This window comes from Podarcis melisellensis, assembly GCF_964234715.1.
Source record: "Podarcis melisellensis genome assembly, chromosome: 4".
Taxonomy (NCBI): domain Eukaryota; kingdom Metazoa; phylum Chordata; class Lepidosauria; order Squamata; family Lacertidae; genus Podarcis; species Podarcis melisellensis.
The window spans coordinates 72,005,382-72,024,226 of NC_138531.1; the positions used below are offsets into that span (position 1 = coordinate 72,005,382).

At 42.7% G+C, this 18,845-nt stretch overlaps 1 protein-coding gene across 1 annotated transcript; it reads right to left on the reverse strand.

Moving 5' to 3' along the window:
- Positions 1–186: 186 nt before the first annotated feature.
- Positions 187–14,100, reverse strand: DPT (dermatopontin). Its single transcript, XM_081908573.1, has 4 exons — positions 13,763–14,100; positions 7,410–7,535; positions 2,372–2,479; positions 187–792 (listed from the first exon to the last, which is right to left on the reverse strand). Exons 1-4 carry the CDS (start codon positions 14,059–14,061, stop codon positions 717–719), a joined length of 609 nt encoding a protein of 202 aa, XP_081764699.1. The 5' UTR covers positions 14,062–14,100; the 3' UTR covers positions 187–716.
- Positions 14,101–18,845: the final 4,745 nt, after the last annotated feature.

Here is an 18,845-nt window from a genome sequence, read left to right on the forward strand (position 1 = left end):
AGGGGCACGATTAACATCCTGTGTGGTTTGGCTTGCTGCTCTGGGTTATTCTGAAACATCAGCAATGCACGATTTGGGGAGTTTTGGCGGTCCTTTTTTGCAAACTGACAACGGGGCGCAGTGGATACAAAGATGCCATGCAAAATCAAGATGCATCTATACAGGTGAGCTAGACAGCAAAGGAAATGGCTTCATCTAGGTTTATATCAGAAAGCATCTAAACAATGTAAAGTAGCTGTGAATAAAAAAAAAAAAAATCAAGGGAATGGTCCAAAGTGTTGTCTAAAGGCACACACACACAAGGCAGCTACCCATACTCTCAGGTCAGTGCTGGAAGAGACCCAGTGAAGGGCAGAAATACACACACTACACACTACAGTGTTAACATGGGTCCCCTGCCGTTGCATTCACCAAGTATGTCGAAGGGCCAGGAAGGGGTAGAAGTGGAAGTACTCTGCACACATGCTCTGCAGAGATTACCGGTATGTAAATCAACCCAGCCCATCTAATCCCTAATTAAGAGCCAAATGGATGTGCCTGTCTTGTAAAGTTGAGCTCAGTGTTCTTCGCAGCCCTCTTTGCAGAATAAGAGTCATTCTTACTCATCTGCAAAGAAACTGGTGTATGGTTGATATATTGCCTTTGCTATTTTTTTCTCCTTTCCCCTCTACCTTCATTCCCCCCTACCACCCCACCCCCAGAAGCATGGCACATATTCACTTCTTCTTAAAATTGTCAAACTGGCAGTCAAAATCCGTCATCCTGCAGATAATAAACTTCCACTGGCGATCCCTGCAAGGGAAAAGATAGAGGAAACAAGTGTTTAGGTGATGACCAAGACAGAACATTGCAACAGAGCAAGGCTTCTGGTTGGGCTTCTGTTTTTGTGATCTGTCAGGATGAACTTTGCTCGTTTCTTTCGACTTGATCATCTCTAGCCAAATGACTTTAGCTGGAAGTTCAGAGGGTGTAGCCAGAGTATGGCCGTCTCTGTGGCAGCCCCCATGGTGTGGAATTCCCTCCCCACAGAGGTGTGTCTGGGTACTTCAATATACAGCTCTTGGCAAATGCTAAAGACGCACGTCTTTACTCTGGCCTTTGACACCTGAGTTGTATGTTGTGGCTGTAATCTGTTCTAACTGTTTTTAATTGTGAATTTTGAATCTTACCTGCCCTGGGATCTGCTGGTGAAAGGCAGGTAATAATTTAATCATTATCATCTCATGATTTTGAACTATTGGAGGTAGAAACTTCAACAAAAATTGGGTGTTGGATCCTAAATACCAGGGTTCTGGTTGTTGAAGGAATCTTAATTTGATGTTTAGGGTACTTCTAGACATTAGCTTTCTCCAGGAAACAATGGGAGAGAGGAGGCATTGCCATGAAGCAAACAGAAACAGATGCTTTGGCTAGAGACACTGAGTATGTGGTGGACATTTCCCATAATTAAAAATGAACAGGGGAGAAGGCATCATTTTTGGCATTTTGTTTCAAATACAAAAATGCCTTAGTACAATGCAAGTACTTTACTGCTTTCAATGAAATTTGACCTCATTTTCTCTGAAAAAAGAAAAATAGGAGGCGGGCAGAGTTTGCCTGGGAATGAATACTTCTGCCCTCAGCCAAAGGAGAAGCTGCAAATGTGACCAGGCATTGCTAGGCCTACAATACAATTTCAGACCACATTCCTTTATGGGCCAGCTTCTGGGGGCCACATATAAGTGGTGGTTAGGGCCAGAAGCATAAATTACGGTAGGCAGAGTAATGGATGTGTGGCCTCTACCTTTGTAGAGTAGGGTGCATTCCAGAGACACTCAACAATCAGAGGTCTCTCCCCACTCCATTCCCACCTACTCACATCTCCCAGACCTCCTTCCAAACAAGCAATAGAAGAATTATCACAATTCAAGGAAAAACTGAGCCTGGCAAAAGTACTCAAGGAGAGCAGGGCTGGTGAGGGCTGTAGTTTTGGGAAGGGGGTTGGCTGGAGTCTATTGGGAGCCTAATAGAGAGACTCAAAGGGCTACAATCAACCCTTGAGCTGAAGTCCTCTGAGGATTGGAAGGGTTGGGGTACGGAAAGTCCCCTATTGCTTTGATTGGTTAAGGGATAAGGAGGGGGTGGGATACAGAAGTCCCATACTGCTCTGATTGGGTAAGGGCTAGATTGCCACTCTGTCTCCAGCTCAGTGAATGCATGAAGAGGGATCATCATGGAACTTGTGTCTTCCATGTCCATAGTCCCTACCTCCCTTGGTCTATGTTGTACCTTCCACACCATTGTTTTTTTGGGGAGGAATATTACAATGTACCAAACCATTTCTTTGCAGCACAGGAAAGGTTCAGGTTCCAAGAGAATTTCTGAATCTGACCTTTCCACACCGGAGAAAGTTGTGGCTGCTCCACGGATGTAATGATCATAGGTATACATCATCATGTCCATATCTTCCCCGTAGTGTTCTGGGTGTTCTGTTGTCAACCTTTTAAACAGGAGGAGGGGGGGGAATCAAGTTATTTGCCTTCTCTAGAAAAAGTAAGAACAGTTATGTTTCAAATGTTATGACTTTTGCTTTTGTCAGCCCACTAAAAAACCTGTTCACACATGTAACCTAACCTAGTTCATATCATGCCTACTTTGAACTGAAGTGCGGGTAGTTGCCCCACATCCTGTGATTTCATGTCTGCTCTTGACAAACACAGAGGGGCTGTGTTCAATGTAGCATTAAGCAAATGGTTCTGTTGGAGCAAGGTCTTCTCCTAAGGTCCATTTTGTGTCTACTAAGTCCAGGGCCTTTGGTGTGGTAGCACCAGCCCTTTGGAATGCACTCCCAATGAACAGCAGGAAGGCACCTACAGTATTGGCATTCAGGCACCTCTTGAAACACACCCGATCCATCTATGGTCGACATATTAAGCTGATGGGTGACATTTTTTTTAAATGGATGTAGATCTGTTATGGATACTATGCTGCTCACTGCCATGATTCCCACCCTCACCTTAATATTGGTAGTACATTTTTTTTACAAATAAACAAATAAATTAAAGCAATGTAAAGAGAGAGAGTGTGTTGTGTCTTGGTCAGTTCTTGTCTTCAGTACTTTTCATCTAGTTCTTGCTAGTTTCTTCAATGAAAATGCTTCGGATGTGTGACATGTGATGTGCCATGCAGAGTCACTATGGCAACCTAGTCAGATGGGCAAAATAAAACAACAACAACAACAACAACAACAATGTCTGCATTTGTGCAGCATGTTGGTTTACCCATTCATGCTTCATCAAATACAGATGTCTTACTGCTACTCAGGGCATTCTTATAGATTGGCCCAGGGAGTAACCTTTTGTACTGGGCCTGGATTTGCTGTTCTTCCTCCTCTTTTACTTTTTTAAGGGTTGCTGGCATCCTCAAAAATTCAGCCCCGTGAGACCCCTCTCACCCTTTGCATGCTGGCTGGGGCTGATGGGAGTTGTAGTCTGCAAGGCACCATTTGGTCAAATGATTAAGGGAAATAGAAAGTTTAGGCAACTTGCCCAAGTACACAGAAGAAGCCTGTGTCAGAGTCAGGAATGGAAATGAAGAGAGCATAGTGTCTCACTTGGTTATTCTACTTCAGTGGAGTCTCTCTGTCTACAAGCCCTTAGCTATTTTCGGTGATTATAGACACACTGAAATTGCCCTATTTTTTATATAATTAAACATATATTCCACAACTTGGTTTTTCTGTTTAGTAGTTTACTATGTCATGTACATAGCAGATGTGGTTTAATTACAGATCATTTCCTGGCTCTTTTTTCTCATCCCCTCCGCCCCCACCCTCAGAAGACCATTCAGTGCACTGTCTAAACATTGCCAGTAATAGAAGAACATTCTCTAACAAACACAAACAAGAACAACTGCCTGAAATTCTGGAACTGCTCAAAATTCTTAAAAGGGAACTTATCTCCCATGCTAATAGAGAGAGCAATGGTACTATGTAAGTTTCTCTCTTGCCATGTGGTGTGCATGTGTGAAAGATAGAAAGAGAGAGTTGGATGAAGGAAGGGAGATGTACAATTGCCTTTCAGGCTTCCTGCTATGTCTGTGTCATCTTCAAACACAAGCAACCTTGGAAGAGCTGTAGCTCAGTGCTAGAGCATCTGCTTTGCATATGGAAAGTCCTTAGGAACCTGCTGGATCAGACCAATGGCCCACCTCATCCAGCATCTTGTTCTCACAATGACCAACCAGGTGAAATCCCAGGTAGGCAATGATGTATTTATGGGAAACGGGGCATTTGCTTGGGGCAGCAAATTTGAGGAGGTGGCATCTCATCACAGCACAGGAGAGAGAAGAGGCCCCAAGGTGCTGGTGGTCATTCCTCCTCCTTGCCCTGCAGCAGTATCAGAGCCATGGCAGCTCTCCTCAGGAGGAGGGAAGGAGGAGGAGAAAGCACCTCTCTCCCTGCTCCTATTGAGGGGGACCAGCTGCACATTGGCTGCTTCCGGGCCAGTGTGTTGAAAATCACCAGAAGTGGCCAGAAGCCATGTTGAGGGCAACATGGGAAGGGTAGCACCCTTTGAGCAAGGCTCTCTCCTTGGAAGGAGGCATGACGAAGGGCAAAAGAGACTTCCTCCATTCCCTTCTAGGGATACCAGCTGTATTCTGCAGTTGCTCCATTTTCCGGACACTGACATTGCCAGTGAAAGAGTCCATGAACATCAATGCCTTTAACAAATGGCAAACTGTGTAGAGGAAACGGTTGTATCTGTTAGGGTCCATAATTCTGTAAGGTCTTGGTAAATGTGGTCATTGCTTGGAGAGGCAATGGTGAGCGAGAGCAGCTGTAGCACCAGCCAAACCTTTCTGGACCTCGGCAGCCCTGCTTGCTTGGAGCAGGGAAATTATTATAAACAGCATTCCAAATGCTGTTTATCTTTCAGACTGCTTCAAGCTGAGGATTGAGATCTCCCTCCACTTATATACATTTACAGATAGATGCAACATCACAGTGACATCTGCAAAGAATTTGCTACTTCTCTATTTAACTTTCTTCTTTATTCCTTCCAGGCTAACGCTGGAAGTTATAGAACAGCTGGCCTCTCATCACAGAACCATAAAATGTAGCTGATTGCTAGAGCCTTTCCCAGGGAAATACCTTACTTTGCCTTCCAAGATTATATTTTGATAGAGTAATAAAACTGTCCCATATAAAAGAACAAGACAACCACGTTCAGTACTAATGAGATCTCACAGGTTCCTAGTAAATGAAGGCTGGATTTCTGGAACAGTTGCAAGTAAGACCCATAGATTTCATCAGGGCTTGCTTCTGAACAGAGGTGCATAAGATTACACTTTAAAGCTGTAATCCTATGCACATTGATGTACAAATAATCCCTCTGAACTTCATGGGCTTAACAGAAGCATAGACTTGTGTCATAAAGAGGGTACGGTGTGTTGTGATGAACCACCCTGAGATCTACGGATAAAAGGAGGTATACAAATTAAAATAATAATAATAATAATAATAATAATAATAATAATAATAATAATAATAATAAATGCAAATAGCTGTTTGTGGGCAAGGTCAGACCATTAAGACACCAATCAACAGGATTCTGAGCACAAGGTTTGCTTGGCTTCATAAAATGACGCAGTACTGTAATAGTATGTAGACTCAGGGACTCTGCACAAATCCTGATTGAACACAGAAGTTGCTGGGCCAGTCTGCCAGCTCAGACACAGAGTGAGTACAGTGGTACCTCAGGAGTCGAACACAATCTGTAAAGGAAGTCCGTTCGACTTCCAAAACGTTTGGAAACCAAGGCACAACTTCCAATTGGCTGCAGGAAGCTCCTGCACAAGGCGTCACAACCAAGGTTCGACTGTATCTAGTTTGTAAAATGGAAATACTAGGAGGAGGCTACACTTAACAAGGTTTTATGATAAAACATATCTTTGCTGAAAAGTCTTAGGGGTAAATTCTGTGCACAGTGTAGGACATTGTGGAGCTGGAGAAGACTCAGAAAAGGGCAAGCAAAGGGTTGAAGCAACTCTCCTATGAGGAATGGCTACAATATTTGGAGTTCTTTCAGTTCAGAGAAAATGTGAGCAAAGGAGGGGATAGAAGCATATAAACTGATGTGTGGGGTGGAGAAAGTGGACAGGGACACATTTTTCTCCCACTCCCATAAAACTAGAACTCAAGAATGTCCAATGAAGCTGAACTTCAGAAGGTTCAGGACAGATAAAGAACATAGTTCTTCACACACCGCATAGTTAAACTATGGAATTCGCTAGTAGTGACAGCCACCAACTTGGATGGCTTTAAAAAGTGGATTGGGCAACACCATTGACCGGGAATCAGAAATAGAGAACATATTGTTGCACTACAGGCATCTGGTTGACCTCTGTGAGAAAAGGATGTTAGACTAATAGGCCATTGGCCCTGATCTAGCAGGCTCTGCTTATGTTCTCATGTGTATAGATAGAGATGGATACCTAAGCACACACTCGTGAGGATGCCAGAAGCAGGGAGGTGGGGCTTCAGATATGAACAGCATCCGAAGCTGCCAGGCAAGAGCCTTCAATTGACATGGCAAATCGATGCTCCAAGATTACAACTGAATTGAATGATACAGTAGAGTGACTTGTCCCACTGAGGCACAAAACCAGTTCCTTCATAAATGTAAGCAAAGGCCTTAATGATGACCTTCGCTAGTAAAGCAGAGAGACCTCCTTCTCAAGGCAGACTTTTGGCAGGGCTGCTGCTTCACGCGCAGGTGCAGAACATCAGCCGACACTTGGAAGGATGTTTGAAGAATTTATGAAGGGAAATCCAAGATTACTTTCCCTCCTATCTGCAAGGCAATTTTTATTCTGGACTTGTATGCATTGTTGTTGCATGTAGGTCAGCAGCTGGCCCACTAAAAGGCAAGTAAACATCTTGTGCACATCTAATTGAAAACTTCACTTCCTTTGTAGTTCTGTTTGTCTATGATACTTTGAATCACCTTTGGTCAGTCCATTTAAGGAAGCAATTTGCCAGTGCTCATCTTAGCTGCACAGACAAAAATCATCCTGGTTTCTAATTTGGACAGCTATATCAACAACCCAGTCGCTCAGCTTGTGATACATCAAATTACCCTGTTTTGTTCTATATTAAAACTCAGTTTTTGTATTACAGTTCCAGCCCTCTGGGGTCAACCAACTGAAATCGGACAGGCACATAGTATTTGATGCTTAGGTACCTACTGAAGGCATTTTTATTTAAGAAGGCTTTCTCAGAGGAATCATTTACACAATCATTTACAAAATATTAATTGTACATCTCTGGAAAGGTTTTATTGCTTTTAGAGTTTAAGGGAATGATCTTGGATTTTTTTTAAGAAGTGCTCTCAATGCATTAAAAACTCAGTGCACTTTTGTGAACTCACCAACATGAATAAGGACATCTCCGGCTGTAGCGGCAGCAATAGAATTGCCACTCTCGATCAAGCACCGACGGAAAATATTGGCTCTGGAATCCTGCCACCAACCCATTATTTGAGCATGTTTGATACCTGAAGAGAAAAACGATAATGAAAATAAGTTGTACTACTAGTAATAGCAGTGTTGTTGTTGTTGTTGTTGTTGTTGTTATAAACATGCCTGTTTTTCTTGCAGAGTACTGGAATCTAGCGACTAGGGATGAGCAAATATGACTACAGTATTTTGGTATTTCTCGGTTCCTAATTTTCCAATATTATTGTTGTGAGTTTGCAGAGTTAGTCTACATGATGCCTGAGTCCCTTCTAACTCCTGAAGTCCTGATTCCAGCAAGGATTGAAATCTAATGGAGGATTCCATTGATGAACTAGTCAGGCAAGTTTTTGTGTGAGAGAATGGGCATAGTTGTTACCTAAGGACTACCATTAATGTAGCAAAAGAAGTGATGGTGCCCTCTGGGCAAATGAGCAAGCCTTTCCCTGGCTGCCACTTAGAAGGACAATAGCGAGAGTCCTGGGGCTTCAGCTAGAAGCAGGTAGAAGCCAGAGAGTGAGAGACATGCTTGATTTCTGTTTGATTCCAAGGCTGTGACTATCAGAAAGTGTAAATGCTGTGAGCCCCTCCATCTTAGGCTCAGGTTGTATATATGTGTAAATAAACCACATATCCTAAAGGACACCACAGTCCCCGCTATCTCTCATTCCAAGGAAACGGAACCCTGGGTGAGTGCATGGAACCCCTGGACTCTAGCACTACTCAGAGACTGGGTTGACGTGCAACCCATGTCATTCTATTTTCTACATCAGTTTGCAACTTTTAAAAAAGTTCTCATGAAAATTCATCAACATTTTAGTGCAAATTTCTCCTAATAGTCACCTTTTCTGTGCAACTTTGCCTCACGAACACATTTTTGTAAAGCAATTTCCCCATATGTATTGCATTTTTTGTATGGTGTTCTCACTAACCTATGCATTTATATGCACACTTCTTTGCTAGCAAACGACATTGCAAAATATGGAGAAGCAACCCAGACTCTATCCCTGGCTTCCCTTTGCCCAGCCCTGAAAGGACTACCAGGTTTTGGTAGTTGCAGCTGACATTTTTGTGATGGGAAGACGGTGGACCGACCCTCCTGAGTACATGGGACATTGGTGACTCCCCAACAGTGCCAGCCCTTGAAGCTTAACCTTTTCTGATGTTTTAAATGGTCTCATACCTGTAGCTGAACCAGACCAAGTCTTTTCCCCACTTACCTCATATATGCCTGCCACAGAACTGTGCTCCTCAGATAGGGCACTGCTGTGCATGCCACAAGGTTCCTCTTAGTTTGTACCAGAAACCAACCTTCCAGAGTCAATTACCAGCTGTAATCAGACAAGCTCCTGGTGCCTTGAAGTTTAAATATATTTTTGTTTAAGAAGGCTTTCTCATAAGCTATTTGTTTTATGGATAGCTAGCTGCATATATTATAACCGATTTTGTCTTTGCAGCCTATCTTTTGTATTTCATTTCATTTTAACTTATTGTACATCGCTTTGATAGCTTGTAGCTATGAAATAGTTTATAAATCAGCAGAATCAATAATGTAGTAATAGTTAATAATGATGATTCTCCTTCCCTTGTGATAGGCTACCATACATGCACTAAGAAAATTATCTGCAGTCTCTAGGGGCTGCTGGCAAAGGTGTAAATTCTTCCAAATGTGAAATGCTGCTGTAGACTAGGAATAAGTGCTTTTTAAAGATCTATTTGCCTGTCATGGAAACCAAATCTATTAGCACTTCTAATAGTGCCACCACTATGTGGCAGTTATTTCGCTGGCACTATTTCACAGAAATCCCTGTGTTCCGTTTTTCAAAACAGCCGATAAACTAGGGCTGCTTTGCTCAGCTATTACCATAAAAGCCATGCAGTTCTTTCAAGATGATTGTTTCATGTGCTTTTCTTTCTCAAGCGCTGATACGGTTACTGTGTCATATCACCATCAAATAGTAGTTGGGGCTAATGGCTTCGTCTATCACTTCACAGTCACCAGTGCCACCATCAAGGAAGTTTGTTTGTGTTTTTTTAAAATCATTAAATGGTACAAAGGTGGAGGGTGGGGTGAGGTGCTAAGACTAGGTAAAACTTCCACATAAGGATTTCAGTTTCAGCTTGGATAAGTAAAGCCAGACATTCCAAAGGAACATGACCTCAAATGGCTCTACAGCCTTGAATTGTTAACCAGTCATTTCCCCCTTACACTCACTTTCGACTTTGTCAGCAAAAAGGGGTGAACGAAGATAGTTGCATTTGGATATGGTTTTGTTAAAAAAAAAAATTAAGGTCTCAGATATGGAATAAATATTCATAAATGCACACATATCTAAATATATGAAACGTGTCTGTAATAGTATGGGAGAGCAATCCTGAAGCCATTTTGACTCTCCCAATGACCTCAAATATTCCTCTGTAGTAAGGGAGGCAAATGAGGAAAGCCTTCCCATTGTCATTTTGCTTGCAAATACTGTCTTAAGGGTGTATTTGTGTATGAATAGGGTGAGCCTGTGACCTGGATTCAGGAACTAAAGTATTAACCATCACAAAAGAATGGCCAGACTGCCCAGGTAATGCAAATAGTGACCATTATCAGGTATCCTGGCAAACAGGATTTCTGCTGTAGACCGCCTCCCTCTGTGATGTTTTGGGGGGTGGTCTTGGGCTACAGGGTTATTTTCTCCTACCAATGGGGAACCCATTTAAGGACTCTATACGGGCTCCGGAATACCCCATAAGAGAAAGGGAGCGAGGTTTTTCCCCCTCTTATAACAGTTTTCAAAGACCAAAGGAAACTCTCTTACACTCTGGCAGACCCATTGGTCAATCTGGTTCAGTACAGCCTAGAATCACAGAGGCTTGCTAGGGTTTCAGTCAAGGGACAATCCCTAGCTCTACCTGAAAATGCCAGAGTCTGAACCTGGGACCTTTTGCTTACCAATGAGCTGCATCCCTTCTCCAGTTTGTAATGAGTTTGCCCAGGCTCCAGCACTCCTTGCCCCATACTAGCCTTCCTCAGTGCCAAGCCCTTTCTCCTCACCCCACAACTACTTTTGTGCAGGGTGTGTGTCCCCAGTTCCCAGCTTCCTTCAGAAACTGCAGTTCTCAGGATTCTCTGGGGGAAGCCATGTGCTTTAAATGTCTGGAGTGGATGTGACCTAACTTTATGATGGTTTACTGGAACATCTTATGTTATCGCCAGCTGCATAGGTAGAAGCAAGCAATGCTTTTTAAAAGAGTAGAAGGCAGTACGGTAGACCTGTTACTGCTTGTGGCTACACACTCTTGTGTACCGCTGTCACCACTAGTAAAACTGCCTCTGCAAGTTTTAGCAGCATTACCAAAATCATCATCATCTGTGGCCCCAGTCACAGGGAAAGTGTGGTGGAATAGAGGGAGAGCTAGGCTAGCAAGTGGGAGAACTCGGGCTCATGAAGCTGTCCCAGCTCTTTCTTAGCCTGGCCTTGTTGGCTATTTGCAGTTTAGTTGCGCTGCGGAAAGCTTGCTGGGGAGACCACGTATTACAAGGAACTCAAAAATAACAAGGTTTTAATAACAAAAACAAAAACTCATTTTACACTAAATACATCAACAAGCATGACCCAACCACCAACCCATCCCCCAGGGTACTGAGAGAGCTAGGTGTTCTCTTTATATACTATACCCAATTGCTGACACAGCTTAATTAACACAACTTAGCAGCACCTGCTATACTGTTTCACAGCTGTAAAACTGGGTCACGTTATTTGCTCTGGCCCTTAAAGACATACACATCTTGTGGAACAATAATGAACCTTCAAATTTAAAGAGACCATTCAACAAGCCTAGCCTTCCTCACAGGGTTGTTGTGAGGATAAAATGGCACAAAGATATATTACTTCCTAAACCCAGGCCTTGAGAAAAGGGTGGGAAATAAATGTACATCCTTTGGTATGATGAGTCATCTAGGCTTGTTTTATTTCATAGACTCCATTAGCATTTCTAGGCAAAATATTAGCTAACAATAGCAAAATATCTGTGCATACATGGGGGGAAATGGTCATTTGTATTTCCAAGCCAGAGTCTTAAGAGGTCAGTGTTAATGCTTTCTTAACATGCATATTTTTTCCAGATTTAGATGCTTTTTCTTATTTCCATTTCGCCTTTAAAGACATAACTCCAGACCATCTCTTCCTTTCTTTTTTAGCAAAGAAACTGGCAGGTCTCCCTCTCCTATCTTGTGCCAAATAAGCACATTCAGTGTGAGCAAAGTGGAGACGAAAAATATATGCAATGATGAGCAATACAGTTAAAAGATGTGAAAATGTTTTGTTGAGTTCAGTTAACATTTTCATGTTTAACACAAAGTGCCAAAGGCTCCTAGGGGAGGTGGGGTGGTGAGAGATTTTGCCCTCTTGTTCAGTTTTCTTTTTTGGCCTTAGGATATTGAGGGAAAGTTGTGGTGCCGTTTTAGTACAAACACAAATTTTAAAGGCAGTAACATAAAAATGAGATTGTGATGAACCTTGCAACCAACTTAACACCTTAGTAAGAAGAACTTACTAATGGGGGAATGGGGCAAAGTTACTTGACCACCAGTCAAAGGTCTTGATAATTCTTCCATCTATAGTTTCATTTAAACACACACACACACACACACACACACACACACACACATATATATATATATATATATATATATATATATATAATCGTAAGCAAGGAAATGAGGCAGTGCATTTAACACCGAACCATTAGAAGACATGTTTAGATATATTCTGCCTAGAAATATTTAGTGCACAGTGAGTATGTGTGACAGAATGTTCTGCACACATTCTATGAAGAGAAACTGAGAACTCGGACTACATAAAATATCCCCTCCCTATCTTTTGAGGTGGTAGATAGGACTTTTAATCATTCTTAACTGAACAGGAACAGGAGTCTTTCATTGCAAAATTCATCCAGCACTGGGCGGATCTCTCAAATCATTAAAATGTTGGCGGGAGATCAACAGCACTTTCTTCAGAGAGCTGAACATATTCTAATAGAGCTATCATTGCTCATGTACATTCATTGCTCTCCCCCCTCCCGCCCTGCATGGAATATTTCTCTAGTCAAATAGATTTTGCAAGGTTTCCTGGCGCTATTAAAATCTGCTTCGCTAGAACAGAATATGATAGCCATGCCAAGCAAAAATTCTTCTCATTGCAAACAACAACAAGAACTATTATCCACCTAACTCCAGCCAATATTGCTGAACCAGTGGACAAAAGTACATGTTTGCAAGACAAGGAGGGAGACAAATCAAGGAGCATTCACAATGTGGAGGAAGCAAGGAATGGAACAATATGAATGGGAGTCATTGTGGTGTTGTGATTAGAGTGTTGGACTAGGACAGTGGTGATGAGACCAAGTGCCCAAACCCCAACCCAAAACCCACTTATTTCTCGTAAAGTGCCAACACAAAGTGCCCTGAGTTGTTCAGTTTTTGCGGGGTGTGTGTGTATGTCCAGGCTTGTTGAGCTTTTTTGAGGGCAATGCCAAGAGGCAGCCACCAAACTAACACAAAGGAATCGACAACAGGCAATAATCTCCCGCCCAATCACCACAGACAATCTCCAGCTCGCACAAGCAACAAATAACCCATTTCCAGCTTGCAGTGGCATGGGGGGCCCAAGGAACTCTAGTGAGAGTTTCCTGCCCACAGTGGTCTGGGGGGGACAGCTGCCCACTTTGCCAACCCCCAGCAACGGCGTGGATGGACCGATGGCGTGCGTGCCCACAGAGAGGGCTCTGAGTGCCCACTCTGGCACACGTGCCATAGGTTTGCCACCACTGGACTAAGATCTGGGAGACCAGGGTTCCAATCCCCACTCAGCCATGAAGTTCGCTGGGTGACCTTGGTCCAGTCACTACCTTTCAGCTTAACACGCCTCATGGGGTTGTTATGATGGTTGGGATGGGAAGTGCCAAAAATACTACCTGGAGCTCCTTGGAGTAAAGGTGGGCTATAAATCCAATAAATAAATGAAGTTGTGACTGCCTCATCTATGGAAATACATAGCAGAATCATCACCGCAGCTTGTTGGATTGTTCACACTGGCTTAAGCAGAGCGTTAATTCCTTAATTAATTTGTTTTAGTGCCACATGCATTGCTATCTGTTAACCATCGCATCAGCCTGGCGCTGAGTAACATGGGTTTCGCACTCTCTCTCTCTCTCTCTCTCTCTCTCACAAACACACACAATGGCAGCTCCTAAAGAAAGTTTAAGCTTGGTGTCCTACCATTCCAATCCAGCTCTGTTGATCTCTTCCCACCAGCACTCTGAGGGCTCTCCCAAGGTGTGAGGGGTAGGCATGCAGGCATAGTTCCACAGTCTGTCAGAGCCTTCCTTTTTGCTGAAAGTGCTCCTCACGGCCACTATCACTTGTCCATGAGGACACTGGAAATTGAAACCCTGCCGGTACACATTGACCCATCCATCGCTGCCCCTGTAGTCACTATATGGGTCATAATAGTCCATGTATTGGCCCCAGGCCACCGTGAGCAGCGGCAGGACCATGCAGAGGAGAGTGAGGTCCATGTTGCTTGTGTTTCTGTCTGTAAAGTGTTCTGCTGGTTTGTTGTGCTGGCTTTTTTCTTTTTTCTAGCATCACGTCAAACATTTGGATTCCAGATGTGGAATATCTAGCTCCAAGCGCAATGTGTCACCGCTTAGCGGAGCTTCTCTGGGCGAAAGACTTGGCCGCAGACACATTCAATTAGTTTTAAGGTGGAACTTTATGAGCACATTAATTCCTGACATCGTCTGAGCTGGGATTTCCTAGGACTATAAACCAGTTGCAATCCCAAGGGCTCCCATATAAAAAGAGGTGAGTGTTATATATCACAGATGTTCATACAGTAGCTGGAGATGGGTCAGGAGGGGGGGAGAAAACCTTTTCCATTTGAAAGCACAGCTACTGCTGCAGGCAATCGTGATTTGGCAAAAAGCTGGAATTCCAGGAATCACAATGAAATAACTTCAGGTTGCAATATTCCATCCCTAGCCTCTCTTTGGCTTGAGAGGGGGGCGGGGGGAGAAACATTATTTTTTATTGGAGAAAAATATTCCTTCATATATTAAAAAATACAGTCTTGGATCCAAGTATGTACCTATGCAACTTTTGCACTGTAAGCTTGCTGCCCTGTGATAAAATCAACAGATCATTGGGGAGGCGGGAAAGGATAAAATGTGCAACTCTTGTGGCACAGTTGAGGGCCCCTCCAGACACCTTTTAAATTAGCCAGTCATGGTTATTTGTGCTCATGATGGTTATATGCCATCTCGTTTTCCATGCTGTTTGCACCTGCAAAGGTCTCCGGGCAGATATTAGGCTTCATTTCCAATCATTTCATGTCCCGTAACTTCGTCCTGAAATCCTCCTCACGCAGAACGGTTAGCGTTAAAGTACAAGTGTGGAAATGGAGGCAAAGAATGAAAAACATCTGAGGCTGCCCTTGCTGGAAAATTGGTTTCACATCATGATTAATAATAATAAACAAACTTACCTGCTTTACTTGCCGTCTTCAGCCTCCAGCTTCCTAGTTTCAACTCCTGCCATGTGTCTCCTCTTTGGTCAGTTGAATGAGCCTGCTAATATCCTTTTTCCTTTCCTCGTCAGTTTTAAAATACTATTTGGGTACCTATTAAACATGACACCTCTACCCATATCTCTTCCCACTTTTCTCCTAACTAAGGCCCTATTTTGCACTATACATTTAAAGCAGTATCACCCCATTTTACACAGTCATGGCTTCCCCCAAACAATTCTGAGAACAGTAAATTGCTATGGGTGTCAAGAGTTGCTAGAAAAGTCCTATTTCCCCTCATAGAGCTACAATTTCCAGAGTTCCCTAGGAAGGGGGAATGATAGTTTAACCACTCTGAGAAACATAGCTCTGTGATGGGAAATAGTGGTCACCAAACAAGTAAGAAAATGAGACACAGAGAGAATAGAAATGGACAGATTTAATCTATCCCTGATGATAGCTGTCTGTTACCTCCAGTACTGCAGACAGTATGCCTCTGAAGTTGCTGAAGACCACAAGTGGGGGAAGTACTATTGCCTCATGTCCTGCAGGTGGTCTTCCCATTGGCATCTGGTTGGCTGTTGTGAGAACAGGAAGCTGGACTAGACAAACCTTTGGTTTAATCCAGCATGTGTTCATGTGTTCTCTTCTAATGTGCATGTGTTGAGAGAGCCACTTTTATGGGAAGCCCACCAGCAGAAAGTGCAGGAGCATTTTGCCCTGAAATCTGGTATTCTGCTTTCTGTTCTGCAAAAAGCACAGTTTGTTTGAAGGGACTACAGACTCTGAATTCTAGAGCACATATGGCAGTGGAATGTTTTGCATGCACAAGGTGTAGCATTTCCTGTTGAAAAGATATTGGGCAGAAAGGCTGGGAAAGTCCTCTTCTTGTGAACTTGGAAACTAAAGCCACTGCCTGTGAAAGTTAAGATAAATAATACTAGGGAAGATATGGGCCAGCATGATGCAGATGCCCCTGCTTGTTCTGCATTTTGAAGAGAACTGGCCTAATTTGTCCCAAACTTATAAGCAGACATATATACATGCCTACTTGCTTGAGAGTCCCATGGACTGCAAGAAGATCAAACGTATCCATTCTTAAGGAAATCAGCGCTGAGTGCTCACTGGAAGGACAGATCGTGAAGCTGAGGCTCCAGTACTTTGGCCACCTCATGAGAAGAGAAGACTCCCTGGAAAAGACCCTGATGTTGGGAAAGATGGAGGGAACAAGGAGAAGGGGACAACAGAGGACAAGATGGTTGGATAGTGTTCTTGAAGCTACCAGAATGAGTTTGACCAAACTGTGGGAGGCAATGGAAGACAGGAGTGCCTGGCCTGCTCTGATTATGTGCTTGATTATGTGTTTCTTCAATTACTGCAATGCACTCTTGGTTAAAAAAATAATAGTGCACACCAAGATACCGTATTTTTTGCTCTATAAGACTCACTTTTCCCCTCCTAAAAAGTAAGGGGACATGTGTGTGCGTCTTATGGAGTGAATGCAGGCTGCACAGCTATCCCAGAAGCCAGAACAGCAAGAGGGATTGCTAATTTCACTGCGCAGCGATCCCTCTTGCTGTTCTGGCTTCTGAGATTCAGAATATTTTTTTTCTTGTTTTCCTCCTCCAAAAACTAGGTGCATCTTGTGGTCTGGTGCGTCTTATAGAGTGAAAAATACGGTACATATTTTAGGGGGAAATACATTGGAAATACATTTGATATTGTAGAGGAAGAATGTGTACAAAATGAGTACAAAATGCATGCAATGCCTGTGCTAATTTTGTGTGTGCAAAACCTGGGACAAAACAGACTTATGACTCAGAAGGGAAATAGGCTTATCTGCCCATCCCTAGTGGCACCTGCTTATTTTGCATCCTCTTCCTAAACACGTAGTTTCCACCTGATGTTTTGTTCTCAAGCTGACAGCCTAGCAAACAGCGGTAATTTATGCTAATCCTATAACAGCTCCAGGATATGAAACCTCCCCGAAAAGCATCTTGCATTCTGCAGTTATCCAGCTTTAATGGCACTCCTCTGACAATCCTATAAACTGCATTACTAGTAAATACTCACAGATTTCTTCTGAATAGAAAGACCATTCCAACTTCTTACCATAAAACCGCATTGGCCCAATGCTATAAAACATTTTTTTTTACAGCCTGGATGAAAAAATTACCAAGCAAAAGTGGATATATAGGCAAGTTGCTGAATCTCACATTAGAACCATACACCCAATGTTTATTGGGTAGGGTGTTTTTAATTCCATTTTCAAGACGGCCAAGTGTTGGAATACTTGAGTAGTATGTTTTCATTTTCGATCATTTCTGGGGCTGGGGACAGATTTTCAGAGGGCAGAAAGTGATTTGAGTCAGAGGCTTGATTCTAATGGTATAATTCTGATGCTTCAGATAGTTTGCCCTTGCATATACATATATATGTTTTTACTCATTATCACCTGTTGTTGGATGTTGGAAGGAATATAGGAAAGTGATTTATAGTGAGTCAGCCACTTGATCCATCTAGCTTAGTATTTTCCAAACCAGGCAATGGCTCTCCAGGGTTTCTGAAAGTACCAGTAATTTCTCCCAACTGCAAATAATGATGATGATGATATATTCCTGAAGATGCAAGGGATTGAACCTGAGAGATTTTGCATGCAAAGTACCGGTATATGCTCTACCACTGAGATATGGTCCTTCCTTAAAAACAGGATCTGCAGGTTTTTGAAACAAAAAATAGAAAAAGCTGCAAAATATGTTTGCCACGGATGAAAGAGAGATGAACACTCCATGCACAGGGCTCCCTCTTCCAACCAGCTTCAATTCTCAGGGTGGTGGGGAATTATATCCAGCCTGGACCTTTGTGTTTTGAACTGCAAATGTCTCCATTTTCAACTTTAAAAAAAATGCTTTTAGACTTTGTGAAAGTGAAGTCTGTTTGCAGCCTACAAAAAAGAAAAGGTAGTTGTGCTTCCATGTCTTCATAATAGTGTTGGTAATAGTATTACAGTGGTGCCTCGCAAGACGAAAATAATCCGTTCCACAAGTCTCTTCGTCTAGCGTTTTTTTCGTCTTGCGAAGCAACCCTATTAGCGGCTTAGCGGATTAGCGCGCTTAGAAAAAGGGGGGGAGCGAAAAAAATCGCAAGACTCGAAAGACGTTTTCGTCTTGTGAAGCAAGCCCATAGGGAAATTCGTCTTGCGAAGTGCATCGAAAACCAGAAAACCCTTTCGTCTAGTGGGTTTTTCGTCTTGCGAGGCATTCGTCTTGCGGGGCACCACTGTATTTCCAGTTTTATCTTTATAAATAAATTCAAAACATATTTATACAAATATATACAAATAATTAAAACAGTAAATATTAAATGGACACCATTCATTTCTTGGGGGGGGATTCCTACACCCTTAATATATTTTGTTTGTTTAGTTTGTTTAATTAGACCTGGGAATAATCGTCATTGAACACAGTGGGGCATGTGTCTGAGTACACATACATAGGATTGCACTGCAAGACTGATCAGACTCTTTCTCTTCTTCAAAGAAAGAAATCTGAGATTCTCACATGGTCCCTGTGATTGCACAATAATTTTATATGATAATATGAATCTGCCACGTTGCCAAATAACATCCTCATGCTTAACTAGCTCTACAGTGAGACACATTCTAGGTTTACATTGAGGTCCTGGGTGATTACTCATCATCGTACAGAAAAATGTCCAACTCCAGCAATGAAGATGACATTATACCCAAGAGAGTTTGCCTCTGCAAGAGCTGCTAATCACCATAGCAATGACTCT

What these genes read in the sequence shown, in the direction of transcription:
- DPT (XM_081908573.1), bottom strand. Translation starts at nt 14,061, where the DNA reads ATGGACCTCACTCTCCTCTGCATGGTCCTGCCGCTGCTCACGGTGGCC. An exon ending in AACAGAGCTGGATTGGAATG is followed by an intron (nt 7,536 to 13,762) that starts GTAGGACACCAA and finishes TTTTCTCTTCAG; the next exon opens with GTATCAAACATGCTCAAATA. An exon ending in ACTTTCTCCGGTGTGGAAAG is followed by an intron (nt 793 to 2,371) that starts GTCAGATTCAGA and finishes TTTCCCTTGCAG; the next exon opens with GGATCGCCAGTGGAAGTTTA.